The sequence below is a fragment of the Poecilia reticulata genome, linkage group LG11 (genome assembly GCF_000633615.1).
Source record: "Poecilia reticulata strain Guanapo linkage group LG11, Guppy_female_1.0+MT, whole genome shotgun sequence".
Taxonomy (NCBI): Eukaryota; Metazoa; Chordata; class Actinopteri; order Cyprinodontiformes; family Poeciliidae; genus Poecilia; species Poecilia reticulata.
In genome coordinates this window covers 23,115,386-23,138,450 of record NC_024341.1, presented here as the reverse complement: position 1 = coordinate 23,138,450, position 23,065 = coordinate 23,115,386, and the positions used below count along the sequence as shown (strand labels likewise).

At 38.1% G+C, this 23,065-nt stretch overlaps 3 protein-coding genes across 3 annotated transcripts in view; all 3 read left to right on the top strand.

Moving 5' to 3' along the window:
* Window positions 1–13,429, top strand: part of LOC103472822 (tenascin) — a gene marked incomplete at its 5' end in the record, with an annotated part of 29,841 nt that extends 16,412 nt beyond the window's left edge. Inside the window, 13 exons of the mRNA XM_008422663.2 lie at window positions 1,168–1,321; window positions 1,854–2,123; window positions 7,434–7,556; window positions 7,675–7,818; window positions 8,162–8,281; window positions 8,805–8,954; window positions 9,088–9,230; window positions 9,488–9,620; window positions 9,706–9,857; window positions 9,953–10,049; window positions 10,712–10,867; window positions 10,976–11,139; window positions 11,547–13,429. Of these exons, the coding sequence (XP_008420885.1) occupies window positions 1,168–1,321; window positions 1,854–2,123; window positions 7,434–7,556; window positions 7,675–7,818; window positions 8,162–8,281; window positions 8,805–8,954; window positions 9,088–9,230; window positions 9,488–9,620; window positions 9,706–9,857; window positions 9,953–10,049; window positions 10,712–10,867; window positions 10,976–11,139; window positions 11,547–11,651 (1,911 nt within the window). The remainder of the gene's footprint in view (window positions 1–1,167; window positions 1,322–1,853; window positions 2,124–7,433; window positions 7,557–7,674; window positions 7,819–8,161; window positions 8,282–8,804; window positions 8,955–9,087; window positions 9,231–9,487; window positions 9,621–9,705; window positions 9,858–9,952; window positions 10,050–10,711; window positions 10,868–10,975; window positions 11,140–11,546) is intronic.
* Window positions 13,430–14,325: 896 nt separating this feature from the next.
* On the top strand, window positions 14,326–19,160 carry LOC103472785 (LIM/homeobox protein Awh-like). Its single transcript, XM_008422620.2, has 7 exons — window positions 14,326–14,663; window positions 14,914–15,050; window positions 15,915–16,117; window positions 16,219–16,327; window positions 16,405–16,537; window positions 17,865–18,103; window positions 18,501–19,160. Exons 2-7 carry the CDS (start codon window positions 14,925–14,927, stop codon window positions 18,897–18,899), a joined length of 1,209 nt encoding a protein of 402 aa, XP_008420842.1. The 5' UTR covers window positions 14,326–14,663; window positions 14,914–14,924; the 3' UTR covers window positions 18,900–19,160.
* Window positions 19,161–19,474: 314 nt separating this feature from the next.
* Window positions 19,475–23,038, top strand: qrfp (pyroglutamylated RFamide peptide). Its single transcript, XM_008422621.2, has 2 exons — window positions 19,475–20,337; window positions 21,415–23,038. The coding sequence occupies exons 1-2, from the start codon at window positions 20,209–20,211 to the stop codon at window positions 21,991–21,993; spliced, it is 708 nt and encodes a 235-aa protein (XP_008420843.1). The 5' UTR covers window positions 19,475–20,208; the 3' UTR covers window positions 21,994–23,038.
* Window positions 23,039–23,065: the final 27 nt, after the last annotated feature.

Sequence of the window (23,065 nt, the reverse complement as noted above, 5' to 3'; positions counted from 1 at the left end):
AAAAATATATCTACCTCTGAGCAAACTATGTCTTACAATCTAGCGTGAACTGCAGTAATGCAAATGCATTCAAACAAAGAAAAAGCCTGACTTTAGGCCTTCAGCTTGATTTTCCAGTGTTAATGTGGAGTTCCTCTGTGACTGAGCCAACACTTTAACACCACAGGGCTGATTCTGTTTTAATGCATGTCTTGATTTTATTAGAAGCCTCAATTTAAATGATGTCACCCTCATTATTATGGAAATTAATGGAATTGCTTTGACACGAGGACACTGATCTGGGCAACCAGCATAGTGGYCAAYCTAACAACCAGATGGTGTCCATTTAGAGTACAGCTCAGTATCCATTCATTAGAAAGCCATTTRCTATCAGCTGAGCAACTATTTAATATTACAGCTTCTGATTCATGGAAAGTGTTATGGTTTTGAGATGTAAGAACAGATCAATCATCTTTTCTTATCACTGCTCAAAGATTTTTGAAAGAGATGTTTGAAAACGTGTAATGTCCAACAGGGAACGCGTGAGTCGTGGATGTTTTAAGCTCGACATATCAGACATCGTGGATAAGCTGCAGCTGCTACATACTCTTCTGTCTTACGCAGCATAATAATAAAACACGAGGGTCTCCCGGAGGAGGTTTTCTGCTTAATCTTCTTGGATCTCTTACGGATTTCCAGGAAACTCTCATGCTCAGAACACTAATGGGGAGTGGTCTGCTCTCCTCATATGCACAAGAAGAATTTATCCAGACCCTGCAAATACATCCATATTCTGATTTTTTTWWAAAAAACGTTGTAGCGTAATCTTAACTAGATTAAATTTGATTTATTATCATTCCAAAGCCMCATGCAACTCAGCATAAGGCTTTCTTTTCAACAAATAATCAAAACAAAAAAGTGGCTGTTTGAAACATCGTGGAAAGATTAACACTTTGCTAATAAAACAAAACAATCCCCCAAAAATATGAACTGTGTTTCCTGCATAGCCCTGGGTGGCCTTGCAACAAAGTGAGTACAATCTGACTTCTTKATCAGCAYCTGATTAGTAATAATAACTGTAAAGTACACAAACAATTTAAGGTCATTAAACTTCTACGAGGTAGATTCAAACAAGGGGATATCTGWGGTTTTTACTGACTCCCTTCTCTCTTTGTCTTGATCGTACAGAAAGAGAAGGATCAGCAGGTCACTGTACAGGTGGATGGAAGCCAGACCACCTTCACTCAAACGGGCCTGGCAGCCGGTCAGGAGTACATCGTGACCATTGTTGGAGAGATTAATGGTAGAAGGGGAGTTGAGAGCATAGCTGAATTTATGACCAGTAAGATTCCTGCTGTTTGTTTACAGTTTTATTGAGGATGTCAGCCACTTTGACTCCCAACTTTAAACTTTTTCTTAGTTCTTTAAAACTCTATTTTGGACATGTTTCAGGTTGATGTCRATATTTGTTTTATAGTTCCACTCAATGAAAATTGTGTCACAAAGTGGAATTTGAAATAAAATACATTTTACTGTAATTTTTGCAAATGCAAAATGTCATATGTATTGCAAATATCCCATCTGCAAAACATGGCATTTTGAGCATACAAGCTGAGAAAGAAACTTCTTACTAACTTACTGCCTCTTGTGATCAGCTCAAATTGCAAAAATAAGAGAAAATTTTGTGCAATTTCTTCCTGCTTCCCTATCTCTGAAGAGGGAGAGCGAGGCTGCAGGAGTTTAGGAATGTATTAAGGTTAAATTATAAAACTAAGTGGATTGTGCTGTACTACACTGCAGTTAGTCATTCAGCAATATTTTGACAAGTTAGAAACTATAACTTGTGTCTTTATCTTTTCCTTCAACATCTTCAGTTATCTCTGGTCCAACAAACCTCCAAGTTGTTAAGACCACCTCCACTTCAGCAGTAGTCCAATGGGAGGAGTCGCAGGCAGACATTGACAGGTACCGTTTGACCATCACACCCAAAGACGGAGCAGGGAGGTCTCAGGAAATGACCATAGAAGCTGGCCAAAACTCTGCCCATATTCAGCAGCTGGAGGCAGGGCGTTTGTACGACATCTTATTGGTGGCGGAGAAGGGAGTGGTCCGTAGCCAGCCAGCAACTACCCAGGTAGTTCCCGGTGAGTAAAAGAACTTACTGGGTTGAAGACCGCAAAAGGCATCTGGTCAAGGTTTTCTCCTTAATCAATGTATGAACCGCCAATAGCTTCAAATAGCCAAGTAAAATATTTGTTTCCCAAGGCAAGTGAAGACAGCTGTGGTGTTGAGAAGTGAACCTATATGTGTCCAGACACCTCATTATTCCAAGCATCACAGCATATAAAACACATTACAGGAAAGTCTGTAAAAGTTAATAGAGCAATGCCCTAACCTCTCCATCTGTTCCTGAGCTCAGTGTGGATATTTTCTTCTCACCAGAGGAACAAACGCCAACTCTGTCCAGGGAAAACATTGTTTATGTCCTAATTTTCTCTTTGCAGGTTCTTCGTCAACATGCCTTCATTTCTTGTTTGTGTAAAACTGGCAAACGTCTTRYATATTTCTTAAATATGTCTTTACAGTTTTATAATTTCTACTAAAACATGCTTTTCTTCCTTTATTAGATATGACATCTTCTGGATTACTGCAACATGTGATGACCTTAACACTTAATCCAAATGATCACTGCTCTCACATCTTTAGGCACCACTTTCCCAAGGGCTACCATTGAAGACTTGACCATGCAGGTTACTCRAGCACCAGGACAAGACCTTGGCAGCAAAAGCAGAGACTCCTCATCTTTTGTGAGTGCCAGAACTAAACCTCTGGTCAGCAAAGTGGTAGCAAGAAATGACACCAGACCCCAAACTAGAAGACCTGTGGTGACAARGCCAGGACTGTTCCGTCCCAATGCAACCAGAGTTTTGCCTGGAGGAAGACGTTTCTTACCTGATTCTAAACACAAAAACCCAGTGGTGTTGAAAAAAAGTGAATCAAAAGAAACTGATGAAACTAAAGCAGATGTTCAGATCATCCGGGAGTCTGTGGCAGACCAGAGTGAAGAGACATTAAGCTCTGAGAGGAGTGGGAACCAAAGTCCAGCTGTAATCCCTGGGAATGACTTTGAATCTTCATCGCCCCCGTCTGAACCAAATAGGGAAMGTAGCTCAGAGGAACTGCTCTACACTGGCTCAAAAAGACAACCAGATGCTGACATGGCTAAGGCTGAAAATAATACTAATTCAGTGTCTTCCGAGCCAGCTGGGAATATCMGAAGCCAGGAGAAGAAATGTATGAATAAAATTAAAGTAACTCACTTCAGATTGCCTTTAAAGAACAGAGGCAATGGGTGTGGAGAGGATGGGATAGGTTTGAGAGAAAATCCACTAAGTTCTAGTAAAGAGGAAATGCCTCCTAATCAAGAGAAGGGCCTTGATTTGCCACAAGACCCCTTGCACAAACTAATAACTGAAACTTTTGATGAGCTTAATATCACAACAATTTCAGTTCACTTAGCAAGACCTCTAAACCTTTCGGCTGATGCAGAAATGGTAAGGAAACAGATTTTAAAGGGGTTTCCGTCACTCTTAACGACTTCATCATTAACTGCAAAATCATCCTACTTACCACCCACCAAGACATCATCRCCTGATGCAAAACYAATTTYCTCACCAACAGATTTGACATCATCACAMCTGTCAGTACTGTCACCTTCCTCAAAAAAACCATCTGTGTCACTCCCCTCACCATCACCCCATTCAACCAGCCTGGATGATTTAGGTTTAAATGGAAGCAATGAATTGGATTCCACTTCCGACTCTGCACCTCCTGARGATAGTGAACTATCAAGTTCAGAAGAAAGTGAAAGATCCCCTTTCCACCATGGTGATCCAAAACGAGGGTYCATACGTCGCCTTTACCCCAACTTTGACTTGCTTCGAAACAAAAGCCATCAAAACGTGAAAGTTCCCACCCATTCTCCTCCTCATTTGAGCCACAGCTTAATAAAGGAAACAAACAATGTATCATCTTCACCATCTTTGTCTGCTTCAAGAAAAACACCTTCATTGGAAAGAAATCGTCCCGTGAAGGATGGAAACAGAGAGCGAGATGGAATATCCAGAAACGTAACCRCTGGGGTGGGAGAAAGCCAGAAAAAGATTTTGGCAGAACGTAGACATTTCCCTGTCCGCCGCCTCCCTGTGAAGGGTMCATACCCACGKCGGATGCTTTCAAATCTTCAGAACAGAACCCGACCAATGTCAAGGATTTTGACACMAYCCTCCCAGTCTATAAATCCTGACACAGATACCTTGAAACAACAGATGCTTCCCACTGAATTGTTAAAAAATTCCACATCTCATTCTAGAGAATCTGTACCATCTKATTCTATGCCTATAACTGAAGGAAAGGAAGGAGTTGGGATAAGGTTCCCCAAAACCAGCGTCTCAAATGAGTTCAATCACACCCCAAGGGAAGGGTTTGCACCTTCCTCCCTTCAGCCAAACCTTCGTCACCCACACCAACATGGTGAATCTGTGCAAAATAAAACATTTATGAACTTCAGACGTCGTCAAAATCCTATCCGAGGTCCAATACGAAGACCTTTCTTAGGGAAAAAGCAAAATGGAGGCCCTCTTACTTCGGGGATCAAAACTAAGGAACTGGGAAAAGACAGTACCAGTGAGAATCCTGAATCACAATCAGAAAACTTAAATACCCAGAGGTTTACCCATGGCCTCCAAACTAATCAACCGCATGAACAAGTAAATGGCATATTAAGGCAAAATGTCCTTATGCATGAACAGAAAACCAGTGAAGACAAACAAACAAAGGAGTCAGATAATGGAGATTATATCCTGGTCAAACTGGAAGCGCCAATAGATTCTGACGTCGAAGAGAGACATGATACCGACAGGGATATTGGTGCCACAAATCAAAGTAACATATCTGTCAAACCTGTCACACTTCCAAAGAGACTACCTACATCCAGAACTGTTGTAGATCAGCATCATGGTTCCCAAAGTATAGATGGAATACAAAAGAAAGAGTTTCCAAAAACAAATCCCAGTGTAAACACTGTTTTTGACACTGAAACTGAAGGGACAAAAGGTCTTGCTTCTGAGGTTTCTTCTTCTGGGGGCGAACGAGAACCCCTGAACTTTGTTGATGTGACAAACCAGACTTCTGATGGATTCACAGTGATTTGGGATTCGCCTGAAGGGAAGTACAAAAACTTTGTTATAAGTAGAACAGAGGTTGATAAAGATGAAAGACAAAAGCAGAAGGAAAATAAACAAGAAGATGATAAAGATCAGGACATGAAAGAATTCTCACCAGAAAATGGAGGTGATGAGGACAATAACAAAGTACCTAAAGCTTTTCAAGTCCCAGTTACCCACAAAGTTGCAGTGGGCAGACCAACAGAGAGGGACAAAACCTTCAGACAAGTGCTGCCTGGTTCTGCTCGCTCCCACCAGTTTGAACATCTGCCTCCTCAGACGGAGTACACCATAACCTTGCTTGGAAAAGGTCCCGGCATTCTGTCCAGTCTGCACAAGCTTGTCATCAGTACAGGTACTAATAATGGTGACAGGTAGAAGAACCACATCACTATTATTATTGTCAAGTCTTGATCCAAAGAGTCTCTCTTGCTCTTATGAGTTTCAACCTATTAAATGTTATTTGTGTCATGTCTTCACAGTGTATCTCGTCAATTGTCACTTTGCTTGACCACCACTGGATATATCTGCTTGCAATCAAATGCTCCATACATTTCTGTTTCATAAGTGTGTTTTACTCTTGTACACTGTCTGGTTTGCCGTCCTGCGTCTGTCATGTGAACATATGTTCACTCTTACATAGCCAGTTTTTTTTTGTTCCTGTTATTTTTTGAACACATTGGTGTTAAATAGTCTGTTTAATGTGTTGTGTAAGTGTTTCTGTTGTACACTAATTTTCCAGCTTCCATGAATATGTGAGATATGCATATTCATGAATGACTACATCATAATCACTACCCATCTTACAATAAAATCTGAGTTATTTGATGTCAACCATAAGAAGTCATTGCTATAAATTGTCATTTAACACTCTAAAGTCCAGAAATTGCAAGATTGATTTTTTTTTTCTGAAACTACAAATTGTCAAATATTTACTTTTTGATGATCCGTATTAAATATTTGATTATCTCTGAAACATATAGATCAAATATATCTATTTAATTGACACCAAATCTCTTGCAGCAAACATTTTATTTTGCTTTGAAAGCAAATTCAGTCCTTTCAATGTAATTTCTAGCTTGATCTGTTTTTATAACGGTTTAATAAAGGTGTAACTGTAAACCTTCCAAGGATCTAGTACTAAGCTTTGAGGAACACCTGTACACATTTGGTATTTCTGCCTAATCTTAGTAAATAGTTTCTGTCCTGACTGACCCATTTTTCAGCCTGACTGATTTTATGCGATCATCAGTTGAGTTGACATCAAAAACAATCACCCCATAACTCCATTTATTCACTCCTGCTCTGGTCTTCTCTCATTTAGGGTAAACTAACAGCCAGCTTCACTGACACCCCTTCATCTCTCACCCAAACCAGGGTAAGACCACAGCTGGTCGTTGTGCATTTGGTCTATATCTTTAACATTTGTATTTAAATGCAAGAAAACCAAAGGAGTTCAGTTACTCTGAGGTTGAACCATTTTGGGTGTCAAAGGGTAAAAACTGTTCATGTCATAAATTCATGATTTTACTTGGTAGAGTAGTGTTGTTTTAAAATATTTTAAATATGGGCCTCAGTAAGTAAAAAAAAAAAGTCCAGTCCCAGCATTTAATTGTCTTCTAAATAAAATAGAAATATCACAATGACTCCAAATTAGCTTCAACACTTTTTACACGATCCTTCATTTCAAGCTTATTGTATTCATCTAATATGTTAATATGTTTTTGTTCCCTTTTAAATAACATAAAAATAATTTCTTTTTTCCTGTGTGTCTTTATCATTCATTCCTTCAATGCTTCTGTTTTCAGGAATTGACTGATCTGCTAATTACTGTGTTTGTAAAGATTCATAAAGTTGTCATTCTCTCCTTTTCTGCTGCCCAGGAGCCATGATCTGCCTGAATTTGTTACTGTCTCTGTGTGTATAACTTGTATRCTGTATATATGTTTGTGCTGTACATATATACACACAAACTTACTGGAGCACCAGAAGAAAATGTGTGAATGGATAAATATGATTGAGAAAAGAGTTTTGCACATAATCCATTTATCCGTTTTCCCTTTTTCTTTGTTAAATTCTCTTTTTCTTTGCATTCCTTTATTGGTGTCTTTAAATGATCTTATATATGTTTCTCAATTCAGTTTCTCAATACTGCATCATATATTCTACTGTTTGTCTCAACTTTCTTGCTGTAATGTGCCTTTATTCTTGGCGGTTTTTGTCCTCCAGGACCAGAGCCTCCATCCAACATAATGTTCAGCAAGGTGACTGAAAACTCCCTCACAGTGTCATGGACAAAACCAAAAAGTTCTCTTGATGGTTTCAAAGTCACCTACACCCACGCAGATGAGGGTAAAACACAAAAAATGACCGAAAACAACCTTGAATATGACTTTTCCTCACTTCACCACATGATTTCTTACCTGAAAAATCAAAACAACATTGCTAAACCTTATTTCGTCTCTCGTAGGAGAGCCAGTGTCGGTGGCGGTGGGCTCCCGGGACTCCACCCTCGATCTAGCTCAACTGTCTCCAGGATCCTCTTATGAAGTCACCGTCATCTCCACCCTCGGACTGGATGAGAGCGATCCAATTAAAGATACTGTCATGACACGTGAGTTCTGCGAGTTAAAAAAAAAAGGGGATGGCAATAATTCATTTCAAATGATTATTTGTGGGACATGATGGTTTCATTAATGCTGTCGCAACATGTGTTCCAATTTAACATTTTTGACAATAAATGGACCGTGTAAAACTGTCTGCACGAGTCGGTACTCTTACGAGTTTCATTCTGGACCCATTTCAATTTTCTCCTGGGCTAAATTAAAGATTTCTAACAGCTGGTGTGATTGATTAAATCCAGACTGTGTCCTCTGTGTGGAATCTTGTATCTTTAGGAAAATACTGCATTTTCTTGTTTATAATTCTGCTATTATTTCCACTTTTGTCACTCTCAGTGCCTGACCCACCCACTGACCTACAAGCAGTCAATGTGACCGACTCCACAGCTTTGTTACTGTGGCGTCCAACTCTTGCCACTGTTGATAAGTACACCATTGTATATGGCTCAGGTACAGGTAAGTCCTGATGGTGTCAGGCTGAAACATTTTTATGTTTTCTTCCTTATTTGACAATTGTAGCTTGAGTTTCAAATCCTCTTGCATTCATTTTTTGTTTTAAAAGGCATTGATCATAATTTAATCTGCTTTTCAACTAATGATTTTATGACTTTGACCCCATTACAAAGTCATGAGTTGAAAGTTGTTGACTGTATGTTCTGGAAAGCTGAGTTCAAATTGATCAGTTACACCCAAGCCTGATTAGTAACTTAAACATTAAAAGCACTAAAAAGCAGGCTTAAAGATCTCAAAAACAACTGTAGTCCATCAGAGAATGGGAATGCAGATTTCATGTTGACATCCACAGGTGGCACAAACTTTCTTTTGTGAAGAGAGGCATGGCTGCAAATGGCTTTCTTTACCAAACAAGTTTTAATGACAGTTATGATGTATTTATTTAATGTTTTTTAAAATATTTATAGGTTGTACAGGCTTAAAATTCATGCTTTAATCTGGTATGGTTGTGCTTTTTCCCATGTAGAGTCAGAAGTGAGGGTTACAATTTCAGGAAACGCAGCTGAGCAGCAGCTGAGCGGCCTTGAAGGATCCACCACCTACACTGTCACTGTAAGAAGTCAGCTGGGCAACCTGGAGAGTTCACCAGCTACAACCAGCTTTGCCACCAAAAGCGGTCAGCAGCCAGTCACACCATGCAGACACATGCACAAAATATGTTTCTAAGCCAGAGCTTATATGCTATTTTCTTAATTATAAAATACTTCATTTAGAAGACAATGACAATGAAACTTACTCGGGCTCTGCAGGCTCAGGGCAAGATCAAAATGAACCTCAAGATCTAAAGGTCAACAATGTGACCCCTCGGAGCGCTGTTGTGTCATGGACACCTTTGTCAAAGCCTGTGGATAAATACATACTGGTTTATAGGATCAAAGGTGAAAGCCCACAGGTATGAAACCTGTCTGTGTACAGGTGAATTTTTGTGTTTTATTTTGTTATATTTTAATTTCTGTAGACTGAGATCTACTGTACTTTACTATGTTGTTAAATGGCATTCCCTTCTATGACAGTTTTATACAAAATGCCAAACCTGGCCTGGAGTTAGAGTCTGTAGCTTTAAAAATAATACCTTTTCACAGTTTTCTTCTTTACAACAGGCCTATTCATCCTTTTGCTCATAACTCTTGACTTTTTACATTCTGACAGGAAATTATTGTAGGCTCAGACCTAACGCAGTACAAGCTGACCAGACTGCATCCAGGGTCTCTGTACATTGTGGAACTACGGCCAATAAGGGGAGGACAACTGGCAGCCAGCAGCAACACTGAATTCACTACTGGTACCTGTGGTTATTTTAAGAGTCCTGATTCTTAACTGATAAAGAGTTTGCCTCATTACAGTACCCCCTTTTTCTTTCTCTTAAGGCACACTGAAGTTCCCATTCCCAGCTGACTGCTCTCAGGAACTGTTGAACGGTGTCGTCACTTCAGACGTGGTGGAGATCTTCCCTCAGGGGAAACTTGGCAAGTCGATGAACGTTTCCTGTGACATGGAGACGGACGGCGGCGGTTGGACGGTACAGTCAGAACTGTAAAGTTGTCAGTCGGGAAGATGTCCTTACATTCTGTTATATTTAGTTTCCCCTTCTTTGTGTTTCCGATCCATGTCCAGGTCTTCCAGAGGAGGAAGGACGGCTCGGTGGAATTCTACAATGGTTGGAAGGATTACGTTTCTGGCTTTGGAGATCTGAGTGGAGAGTTCTGGCTTGGTGAGAGAAACTCTTCACAGTAATGAAATGTTTATTAGGTCAGAATGCATGACGGCTTATTACAGACAATCCTAAAAAAGTGTCTGTAATAGTTTTTCTTTAACTCAAGCTGGAGATCACTTTTCATTGACAAATGTACACAATTATTTTAAATATTTGTGGTAGAATGCAATTAGAAATGAATTAAAGAGGAGCTTTGATTAATAACATTGTATCAATATTTGATGCAAAAAGCTACTTTTTTTCAACTCCAATTTTGCTAGTAACTGAATCAATTAAAAGATGTATACTTTGTGTCATGATGGTGAATAGTGGTATCTGCCTATGGCTTTCTTGCTGTGATTCAACCATGAAGATTCAGCTGCAGTTAGATTTAAAATATTTTTATATTTTACCCTTTGTGCTCCTCAAAATTATGCATGTTTTATTCAATTGAAAAAGTTCAATGTCTCAATATTTTATATGGTTTCTTAGAGTGAGAGTAAGAGAGTAAGAGTGACACAGAGAATGGTTGAACATTTTCAGAAATGTTCAACCATTCTCTGTGTCACTCTTTGCATCACCGCATTATGATGTAAATTAAATTTTTATTTTCGCTTAATAAAATGCATTTTTTGAAAAAATCTTGAATGTCTCAAACAAGCCAAATTTAATTCTTTTAGGCCTTGAAAAAATTCACAACTTGACCAAGGTGACAAAGATGAATCTACGGGTCGACCTACAAGACGGGAGCGAGCAGGTGTTCGCCAAGTATTCAACATTTGAGGTGTCCAAAAGGAACTACAAACTGAGTGTGGGCGGATACAGCGGCACTGCAGGTGAGATGGAAATTCAAAAGCTTTCCTGGTCGTACAGGCTCCCAAAACCTGGCTGAATGATCTGCATGAAAGGAAACCTATTCAATTTCTCATGTTTCCTGGTTTCAGGTGACTCCCTTAGTTACCACAACAACTGTGTCTTCTCCACCAAAGACCGGGATCCGGCACCGTGGCTCACCCGCTGTGCCATTTCTTATCAAGCTGGCTGGTGGTACAAAAACTGCCATGAGGCAAATCTGAATGGTCGTTATGGAATTGACTACAAACATCAGGTAGCAACATCAGACAAATTGTACAATAAGCACAATATGGATAACTCTGTAAACGGGACTGGAATATTTATAGGATGTCGCATCACATGTAAATTCATAGGTTCAAATCTAAACAAGACTTGATTAATTCAACCCAATATGTGGACAGATGTCTGGTACTACATGCTGAAACAAAAGCACTGAATGTTAGATGAGCATACTGTACTTTTGCATCTGTTACATTGTGGAGACTTATTTTGTGCAGCTATAGCTACAGGCAAGTTTTCCCTTTTTTTACATGGAAGATTAATTCTTTGAACAATTTTGCATACAATATGTAATATAAAGAATTAAATAGGAAAGGTAGGATCCATCTAATATTTACAATTGCAAAGCGGCATGCGACTATTTCTCTGTTTGTGTCTTAGGGTGTGATCTGGAAGTCCTGGAAAGGAGAACACCATTCCATCCAGTTTACAGAGATGAAGATGAGACCAGCATCATTCAGGCCTCCAGCCAGCAGAACAAAGTGAGAAAGAGGATGGTGAACTGATAAAGAAACTGTGTCAACATATGTACACACATATTTTAACAAATGCCTTGCTCTCTTTTGGAAATAGAGATATTTTTTCATGTGTACAAAGCAAGTTATCGGTGTGTAACTGTATATTGTGAAGTTTTCATCTTTTCAGAAACAGTTGATCAAAGTTATTAGCTGGTATCTTGATAAGCAGCCATTTGTGACCTTAAAATACTAAAAGTTTCAGAAATGCAAAGCCCAAATTTAGTGGTTTTAATTGATACGATTTAAAGCTAACCCAGGTAAAATATTTCCAAACCCTAAAAACTACAAAAGGCTTGGCTGTGCAGTTTCTAAACTTTTCATCTTAATCAAAAAAGAGAAAACAAAAAGAAACAAAACATTCAATAAATTCCATGAAATAAAAAGATGTAAAAAATATTTAATTGATGAGAGAAACTGATACCAGAAAAGGTGCTTATATGCTTAGAAATATAAAGATGATTCTCATTAAACCTTTACAGTTACACATAAGAACCAGATGAGTCTGACTTTATGAAGTTTAAGGACTTTGTCAATACAAACAATGCAGTATGGTTATCTCTCAGCAGCTTTTAGAATAGAATGCTCTCTTTATTGTCAAAGTAAAGAAACTTCTTTAGCAACATTAAAAATGTTTTCACAATTCAAGAAAAAGAAGCTAAGTGGATTCTATTACAATGTCAGAAGATTATTATTGGTCAAAATGTTTTTGAAAGGGATTTCTCATGTATAACTTGACATATCCTTTGAAATCTTAAGTTTTTTGTACTTTTCCCAATGTATATAACAGTCAATTGAGTATTATAAGGTTTGTATATTTAAAAAAAAAGACTGTCTGGCTGTCCAGACAGTCCATGAAATTCTGATAAATGTGTAAAATAAATGTAGTAAAAAGTGAGTAAAACAAATTGAAAGGTCACAGGCAAATCCAACAAAAAGAATCCACTTAGTCCAAATTAAATTGTTTGCATGCTGCTGCAGGTCTGAAGACCGTAAAGTAAATAGCCTAGCTAAAATAGGAATGTAAGACATTACAAATAAACTAAGCTGGAATCAGGAGCATTATTAAACTTATTAGCATAATTGGTATTTGATGTAGAAATATGAAGTGGAAAGCTGGTAATGAGTGGAAGTACTGTGTGTTATTTCAAATGGCTGCAGTTCTGTGTTGACAGTTCTGTTCATATACTGTTCTGTTTGCAGCATTTTAAGCTAGTTTATGTTCTTTGGCTTCCTCTCCGTCTTCTGTAAATAAACTTACTGGTTGCTCAGAGTTCAGTATGTCTGTGCATGTTTTTTTTTTTGTTTTGTTTTTTTGTTTTGCTCTGAACATTTAGAATGTGCTTCTGACGGTTCTGAAAATATAAATGTATGTATCTTTTTGTGTTGAAAGCCAGTCTGAAAATAGTTTTTTCTTTTTAAAATTGAATATCAAGCAAGAAACAGGATCTGATTGTGTCTCCTTATTCTCTGTAACTTTTATCCTCTGATCATCCCTGCTTTAAAGCTCAGCAGTGCCCCCTACTGTTCAGTTTTCCACTTCAGCTGGGCTTCTCAGTGTGTACAGAGAAAGAAGAGAAAAGCACCTGCTGTGGTTCAGCTGCCATGACAGGTGCATCACTTTCCTCACTGTGTTTGTCTTTTCTGTTTTACTTTGTCTTTTTGTAAACATATTAGTGTTTTATGTTTGTTCTACCTGTGGTGCCTTGTAAGAAAATACAACAATAAAATTAAATCTTGGACCTAAAATGTGCTTCAATTTTTATTGTTTTTTTAAATAAATATTTATTTCTTGGTTGGTTTTTCCTTATGAAAGAAACACTTCAGGTGAGTCCAACAGAAAATGAAGAATTAATATTTTGTACCTGTTGGGTATGTTGGAGGATCTCTGATGTTGTTGCAGAGTATTGTATYGTGAACCAGGACATTTAGGTTAAAGTCTGTCCTGAGACATCCCACAAAACAGAACAGCAGTAAGAACCCTGGAATCTGGACGAAAACCTGCAATAACCTGATTTTATAGATATTAACACCCATAATGGATCGCCAGCAATTTCAGCATCACATCTTTGAGTCAATAAGTGTTGTACATTTCAACTTGACAATATTTGCCCATTCTACCCCAGAAAGATTCTCTAACCCTATCGGTCTGTGAGTAAATCTCTGGTCCACATCCCTCTTTGGACGATGCTGCAGATTTTCTGTTAGATGTAGTTCTGGGTTCTGGGACAGTCCAGATCTTCCATGAAGTCAGTCTATTGGTGACTTGCCAGTCATGCAAGAAAGAATTTAGATGCACAAAAGACAGTTTGCTTTTCTTAGTGCTGCATTCTTATGGAAGTCACACATGTGCATTTTATTATACTTTTATTGGTCATCCTCTCACTGTTCACACAATGAGTTTAATTTTCTCAAACAAAAACACCAAAGGAAGAGAAAAGCTGGATGTCAAAGACGAGTGTAAAAGTGTCTTTTCATCTTTCAGCACATTTCCCAGATGTCCTCTTAAGCACCTTTTGTTTTTTTAATTGGCCCCCTGTGTAAAGCCCTCTACCCCACCCTTTCACCTGCTTACCAGGCAGCCAATCACAGTGCTTCCTTGTTGCCCTCTGAGCCGGCTGGGCTTCTTGTTTACAGGTGCTTGTCACCTGGGACTGCCGACAGATCGGATGCTGGGAAAGTGGTTGGACAATGCTAAGGTGAAGAGGCAGACCTCAGGTGAGGTGGGTTCATCCCAAAACCACAAAACAGGAGGCTACAAGGACACCTGCAACAGGAGAAGCACTGTGGTTTGCAGTTGAAAGGAAAAGGATGAGATTTATTTTTTTCTAAAGCAGGAATGTTTTCAAGATAAAAGGAAAAGTTTGGAACCGGAAAACTGGATCTAACACTTTTTGTTATTGCTTGGAGAGAAGTTTTTCATGATTAGAACTGAGCACACTCAGTGGAAACCAAATAATAATCAAATCAATACACAAAACAGGTATGTTCTCTGTTCTATCTATACGTCCCTCAAGTATTGTTTCAGTTTATTGATAACATGCTGTTAAGTTCACATAAAAACTATTATTTCTCCTAAACATTTTAGCTGTTTTTCTCTTTGCTCATCACATAGATTTGTAAAAAATAACACTGTAAACATTTAAAACAGCCGGAAATCATAGTGTGCTTATGAATAGAAACATAGACCTGTGGCTACAGAGAAGACTGCTAATTACCCCCTGCTTTCTCAGAATTCTTAATCATGATGTCTCCAGACGACCAAGCCCTCRAGGACCTTTTGTATGGCAGCGACCTCGGTGACAAGCCGGAGGTGGTACAGCTGGCCGGTGGCCCAACAGCAGCGGAGGAGAACACTGCTTCAGAAAATGTAACTACGATTCTCTAAATCATTGAATTTTTATGAAGCTTTAACAGACTTCAGGTGGTTGACAGCGGAAAAACCTCAAAGTTAGTTTCTGCACAGCTTGGCAGATCAACAACATTAATTTCTTCTGCTTGTATTGTATGCTTTAAATATTTTTACGTCTTCTGACTTTAATATGTGATATTGTGTCTTAACATGTTTTAGAAAAGAATCATGTTTTTCTTGACCTCCTGACAGGCAACATGAGCTTTATGCTAACAAGCAGAGTTCACAAGATTGATGTCATTCTATAAATTACTAATTTATACTTTAAGTTTTTGAGTTTAAAACATAACATTTTAACTTTAGCAAACACATGCAAGTCATCCTGAAAACTAATCAAAGTTAAATGTTAACTTGTTTAGTTTAACATAGGTACTTGCTATGCAAACATTATTTAAATTCACAAGATAAAATAAAAATGAAAAAAAATCTTAATTTTAATCTCACGATTCTGACAAAGTCCAATTTTTTTTTTCAGAAATCTGTAAAAATTCCCCCCCAAACTCAGATTTACTCAACTACTTGCTACAGCAATTAGTTGGTTTCTAACATGTAATTAGACGGGTTTCTTTAAAAAAATAAAAAAGCAATGTCTGAAGCAGTTTTAATTTGAAAAAAGTATTTATTTGTCATTTTTTTAAAGGTATGCAAAGCATTCTCAATAATAAATTGAATTATATTTTACAATTTGGCATTATTTGTTTTTACAGAATTATTTTTGCTGATGAACTCCAAATTTTTGAGATTGCATGCCGTCTGTGCCATAAACCTAATGTTTAGTTCCCCTCTTTATCTTTAATTTTTATCATGTCAAACATCTTCCAGGTTCCAACAAGTGTGTCCATTCCAGAGCCAATCATATGTGCCGGATGTGGCGAGCAGGTATGTGATCGCTTCTTCCTATTGGCAGCAGGGAGGATATGGCACAGCATCTGCCTCCGCTGCAGCCAGTGCCACTGTGAGCTACAGACTCACCCTTCCCTCTTCTGGAGAGATGGAAACATTTACTGCCAGCAGGACTACAGCAGGTATAAGTGATTCTGCATGCTGAACCAGTTCACTTCCTAACATCTGCATTGAGTTAACATGTGACTTCAGCTTCTGACATCTGGTTTCCTTCTCTCATCAGAACTTTTGGAGGCGGCCAATGTGCTCGCTGCCTCCAGCCAATCCCACCCACTGATTTGGTCATGAGGTCTGGTGAGCTGACCTTCCATCCCCACTGTTTTTCCTGCCAGGTCAGTTAACAGTCTAGCTACTAGTTTAATTACAAATTAACAAATGAATGCATGCTTTTTAAATTTGTATTTTGCAGGAATGTGATGTAAAATTAATGCCAGGGAACCTCTACTGCATGCAGGGCCCAAACCTGTATTGTGAGTCACATTATAATGGTGATGCAGGCAATCTGCCACTGCAAGACCCMTCACAATCACATCTAAAAGAAGGTCAGTGTGTTTGTGAGTGTTTTCAAAAATGACTTGGGATGATAAACATTAAAATCGCTTTGAAACCTTTTCTTGAAATTTAGGTACAGTTTTACAGTTGTGTGTTAGCTAGTTCCAAAACTCCATCTTTATTCACCTCTGCAGGGTAAATAAAGTTGATTCATCTAGTTGTCTTCTGACCAGAAGCCAAGAACTTTAAGGTAGCAAGCATTACTAAGCATCATTGTGTGCTTCATGCTTCAAGCTTAAAGGAGTAGTGTCATATAAACAGGTCTCAATAATTCATCAGGTATCATGTCTAATTTTGCAAACATCTCCAGTAGGGGGCAGTAAACAAAACAACATTGTGTTGAGTGTAATTTTTGTTGTTCAGTTATGGTTAAAACTTTGAAAATGAAAACACAAACAATGATGAATTTCATCACTAAGTTGCAATAGATGTATATTTGCCAGCATTAACAATTATTGCATTATTAGCCTATCATGAGGTACCTATAGGTGTGGTACTGGTGAGATCACTATCCATGTTCAGCTTCATGTAACTATTAATTATGAAAAATACCTAAAATAATTCTTCTTTTGAGGCTTTGCAACATAAGTCAGTCCAGTGAGATCATGTAGCTACAACATGCAGCTGGATAACAGACTCAAAGGGGCATGATGTAAAMCTCAGCCCAAATGCCATGAGCACATGCACAAAATATCTTCCCATATGTTCCCYTATTCCYAACAACATCTGACTGAGCTCTGAGTTACTGCTCAGTCTCTGGCTTTCCAAATGCAAATAGTGCCTCAAATACAAATGAAGTTGTTGAGCGTTATCATGCAGTGGTGTGTAAATTATATGATTGGATAAATCTGGCACATTTACAGCAATCTAAACATGTCACATGATGCAATACTGTCCCTAAAAAACAAGTAAATAAAATAAATAAATAAAATTCTACAAAAATATATATTTTAAAGATTAGWCAAAGACTARARGTTCATCTGGTGGTTATACTTTCAATTTGAATTTGTGCTAMAACTATGTGTTTGATTTTTTATCAAGTCTCTATATCCAAAAATCAGGTGTAACAACTTTAACTCTCCCTTCCATGTCAACATCTCTTGGGCGATTGTGAAGCAAGTTAAAGTAGATTTAACTGGAGTTAAAGGTTTCTAAAATAAGACATTTCTCTGGGTTGATTGGAGCTTTTATCTGACTTGAGCTGAACCTGAAAATATCAAGTCAGAAACATGGCATTTAGCTTTTTCAGCTMATTGACTTTGTGTCTARGGATGATATCTAACTAACATCTTCRCCATGATCATTGTCTGATGTCAGAGTCAGGTCAAAACCAGGTGTCCGGGGAAGGGGAGGAGTCTGTCAGCAGTCCAGAGCCACGAGTGGAYGACAGAGAGGTGGGAGGGCGGACGCGCAGACGGACCAAGCGAATCAGGACATGTTTCCGCAGCGAGCAGCTCAGAGCACTTGAGTCATACTTTGCCCAGAAGCACAACCCTGACGGCAAAGACTGGACTTGCCTCGCTCATAAGACTGGCCTGCCTAAGAGAGTCCTGCAGGTACGCATCACTCAGTCCTCCACCTAATATTATGTGGAAATAATGCATTTCCCGTACTTATGGTGCAGCAAAGGTCACAGACATTTAATAACACTTTGAAGTGAACATTTAGGAAAGTACGAGAAAAGTATACCATAGTTAAATCTGGAGTTTGTGTTTGTGGCAGGTGATCAGACAGGTTTTTAAACAGGTCAATGGATATGGCCCCATAAAAGCTCGAACAATCTTCCAAAACTGAATGAAAGAAGAAAGGTCTTCTTTTAGCTTGATTCAAAATTCACATTCAATAGATGTTTGGATTTTTAAAATGATCTGTTTTTTAACCTGTTTCGCAGCTGTTTTCAGTCTCTGTTATCATCCTCCATACGCTTTCCTTCCTTCCACAATATTCCCTCAGGTGTGGTTTCAAAACGCTCGGGCCAAACTGAGACGTTCCCTCAACTCTGAAGACTCCCAGGCCAACTCCCCTTCCGCTCCCCCTGGAGCTGTTGCCCTGGCAACCACCCCCTCATCACTTTCCTGCTCTTCGCTAGACCAATCGCAGCCTTTCCCCGCCAGCACCATCGACCAGCTGCAGCTGTCCTTGCTCACTGGTTCAGCCGTTGAATCCTCTGTAAGCCCAATCCTCAATCAGTCATGCCAGATGTTGCAAAGCCCCAACATTTTTCTGGACTACGATCCCCAGAGTGCATTTGGCTGCATCCCTTCTCTCGAGCCCCTTCGGGAGTTTGAGGAGGAAGAAGGGAGAGTGGAGAGAGAAATTGATGCTGAGACTTTTGGACCAAATTACAGTTAACTGATGGTTCTGCAGTGACMGTTTTTTTTCCAGTGCTAAATGACAGCTAGAGAAACARTTTCARCCTTAAATTAATAAGGTTCTAGGTACAAGAAGACAAAGTGGAGTTGACATTTAAGAAGTGGTTCAGCTCAACAATGGTTTTGATTGCTTTGTGATTKCTAGATATTAGTATAGTTTAGTTAACTGTGYGAATAAACTGCTGTTTCATTACATTTTCTTCAGTAAAGTTTGATGTMTTTCTCTTCACTGAATCACCACATGGAAGTGATTCAGTAAAATGTCTTTTCATGCAGAAACTTTGCTTTTCATAAGATTATTTCATTATAAAATGCAGCAACATGCAATCTAAAGGAACATGAACGTCCCTGACAGCTTTTTGTCTTTCAAAACAACTCAATCCTTTTGAAAACAATCAAAAGACTAAATTTATTTCAGTAGTTTGATTCAAATAGTGAATCAAAAGAAGGGGGGTAATTTAGTCCTGCTTTGGAGTCACTTGCATGACCGTTACAATCATTGAGTCAGCAATCTTATTCCAGAGTCAGAAACTACGTGATATGCCAGAAGTTAAAGAGTGGGCAGAGATTGGGTCATTCAAGCATTGAAGCTGCAACTAAAAAAATGGAGAGGGAAAAAAATGTGTTTACAAAACATCTGCTTCAAGTTCCTCTATGCTAATGATGGTAAAACAAGCTCCTGAATTATTGGGTGCACGCAGCTTTTCAGCCACATTTTTTCATTCTGGTTTTGTTTTTGTTTCATAAATAATGACTGTGAAATATGTTTGGCACAAAACTCAGTGCCTTTATTAGCAGCCTGGCTACATCCAACCCTGTTTGTGATTTGTATATTTCAATTACGTGCTCAACTTCCTGGTACCACGGAAACATTTCCTGTRTAACAATGTGGTTTTAGATTTTAAAAAAGGTCTTTTTTTTTTTACAATCAGTCTTGAAGCTACCTCCTGATTCACAGTTAAATTAGGCTTGTGGGTCTGCAAATATTTTGGAACATAATTGATGTTATTTTCATTCAAGCAAAGGCCTCATTTGGTTTGCGGTTTGGATTTGTTACAGGATTACTATGACATTTTTCAGGTATGTTTGTGCTATCCTATCGAAACAATGCTAATTACAAGCACAACCATAAAAGAAATCCCGGAGACTCTCTCTAATCAGAAACATCTTAATTAATCTTTAGAATCTATTTCACCTCTTGCCAAACAAGCAGTCATAATTGGCCTCAGTGCTAACCGAGGCAAATGTTGCTGAGCTAATAAGAATGAAGTTTAAGGTATTTTGTGAAAATGTTAGTGCGTCAGAGGGCGGAGCARCCAATGTGTGATGGCAGAAYGGAGGAGACAAGTTGGCGGTTTTTAAAAAGGTCCGAAGCAACAAATGTTACAGAAGACACAAGCTGCCTGACAGGAAACAAGGTAAGAAATATCTGATATGAGGAGAGCTTCTTGWATGTTTTGGAAATTATTTTAGTTTTTTGTATTAATAGAAMATGTGTATGTCCAGAGAAGCTACGACGTAGAGCCAGAAGACATGAGAGTTTAAATGACCAAACCTCAAATTAAGATAAAACAATAATTGGTTTATAAGTTATGAGTACCTTCTGGAATAAACAGTAAAAACTTAAGTCTCTGTTCGATGACCTATTTAAACCAAGTCAAACTTTTATTGATGCTTTATATATCTTAAAGAATCACAGTGATCTTTAAAGTTTAATGTGAAGTCTCTTGTTATTTCAAAAGTGATAAATATAAATACATGTCAGTTTTAAATTGAAAGACTGACTGAAATTAATGTTTCCATGTAGACCAGCATCTTCAACCTTTAGACATTTTTACTCAGTTAATAAGCAAAATAAAATGTATCAGCCACAAATGTCACTTGATCTTTTGAAAAAAATATCATTTATAACTTTTGATAAATATCAAGTACAAAAAATKCCATTTTTGAATAACCACAATTGCATTTTTGATTTTGGTTTTTAAAATAAASAACTTTTTACAATTAAGATAGATTTTCTTATATGGGATGTAAATATTGGCAGAAAAACTGTTTCCAACCTATTGGTAAGAAAGTATATCTAAAAAATATCTTACAGATACTTTTAGTGTCTTTCTGTTGTGGAAATTCAATTTAATTATTCCATGAAAACCACAAAATGATCTGAAACTGGCATTTCTTATTATAACTTTTAGAGAGAAGCATTGTTTTACCTTATAATTCTGTTTACAGTAACAGCTATAAATTYATATTAATGATGCTTGAAAACCTTTAACACTGGCTACATATGGCTTTTATTTTTATCCAACTCAAAATCAATTAAGGAATACAAATAATCCAATTTAGTTTYAATCTAATAGCATGCTTTCTAYTTTTTCCATCTTATGAATGCYCTAAATATCTTATCCTAACTGAATTTTTTAAAAAGCAAATGAAATCTAATAAAGGATTTTAAAGCTCCCTGTAACATGATCATTGCTGCTCTTTTTGTCCAGATGAGACTGCCTTTCCATATCAGTGCCTCACAGGTAACCCTCCTCTTCCTCAACCTCCTTTGCCCAATCCCACACACAGTTTCCATACATCCCCCATCCTCTGCTGCTTTCTATCCCACACAAGAGCTGGAGTCCAGCCTGTATGACCTCAGTGCTCCACTGCAGGACCCCAAASTCCCTAAAATGTGGTCTGACTGGCTTCAAGACTCTCTGCAAACTCTTCTAGAGCCCGAGGAAGTGGGTGGTGTCTGGGAGGAAGAGCAGCTGCTGAGAGACCAGAGAGGGGACGTTATGGATCTGCCACTCTCCCCATTCGCTGCTGATAACTCTCTAGAGACCATGAACTATCAGGAGGGAGGAGAAGGAGAAGAAGGCTGGAAAAGAAACGAYGCTCTTACATCCATGGCCGGAGGGCTTCAAGCCGTCAGCCGAGAGAAAGGAGGATTTGGTTTCCGSTTTGGGAGGAAGAGACGACTGGAAAAGAGAAGGAAGGATGGAGGGATAATTGAAGGAGTTGGAAAACAGAGGAGGACAAGAGAAAGCAGGAAGAGAGGTTTCATAACTGAAGTGTGGGGTTAAACAGGATTTCTTTTTTTTTAATCTTTACTTTATTGACAACAGAAAGCAACCAGTAGCATCTAATGCATTTACACAGTGAGAAGCTGCAGGAAGCCGCTCTGTGCATTAGAAACGAGGCAATAACGGAAATTTTTGTTTAATAAATAAACTTTTAACATTTACATGCCTTAACAATTCATATTAGGTCTTCATGAAATTGCACAAATGAAAACAAACTGTTAAGTTAAATATGTAACTTCCACCAGTTGTATCTGTCTGACCTTTTTTTAATTTTACACAGAGACAATGTACAGCAGCTCATCGACCCTTTCAAARGAAAGAKAAATGGTACCAGGTCAAAGCAAAAATGGYTCATTTCCACCTCTTACAATTTAACAAAGGTTGTGAACTGATGATAAACCAGAATAAAAATAAGTACATATTGTTGCATTCTATACATATCCGATACATCATGATTCACATCTCATTAAAACCAGTTAAACTACTGCTTTACTCACCACCATCATTAATAAGTCTAAATCTGCTTGGATGCTAAACTTTAGGAGCTGCACTCACCTCTTGATGGCGCCCGAGTGGCTAATCATTTTAGATCTCTGKGTGACAAACCTTGCCAGACTTCTTGGATCAGAAATATCATGAAGAATTTTGTAAAGTAAACATTTACCATTTCGAGGGGCTGAYCATTAAACTACTCAGAGCCATTACTTTGAGAAATAATGAGATTTGGTTAGGAATAAAAAAAAGGGTTTAATGCCGAAAATGATCAAATGTTACGTCGAACAAATGGAACAGGGTGACATTCATTTCAATTATCTGAAAAAATGTTGCAACTGTCTTTCCTGCATTTAAGAATATAATTTTGAARCYATTGAGCAACTTCTTCTATTTCYCTGTTGTTCTCATGGCCACTTTTGCAGCATTTTTYCATGAGTGAAGAAGCTATATTTTCACTTTTTAGTCTGCTCAATAAAGAGGACATAGATCCAACAGATATATTAAACATCAGAAGTTTCCAGTAATTCGGCTAAAGAGTGTTTAAAAGGCAATGAATGGATGAGTTTATAAATAGAAA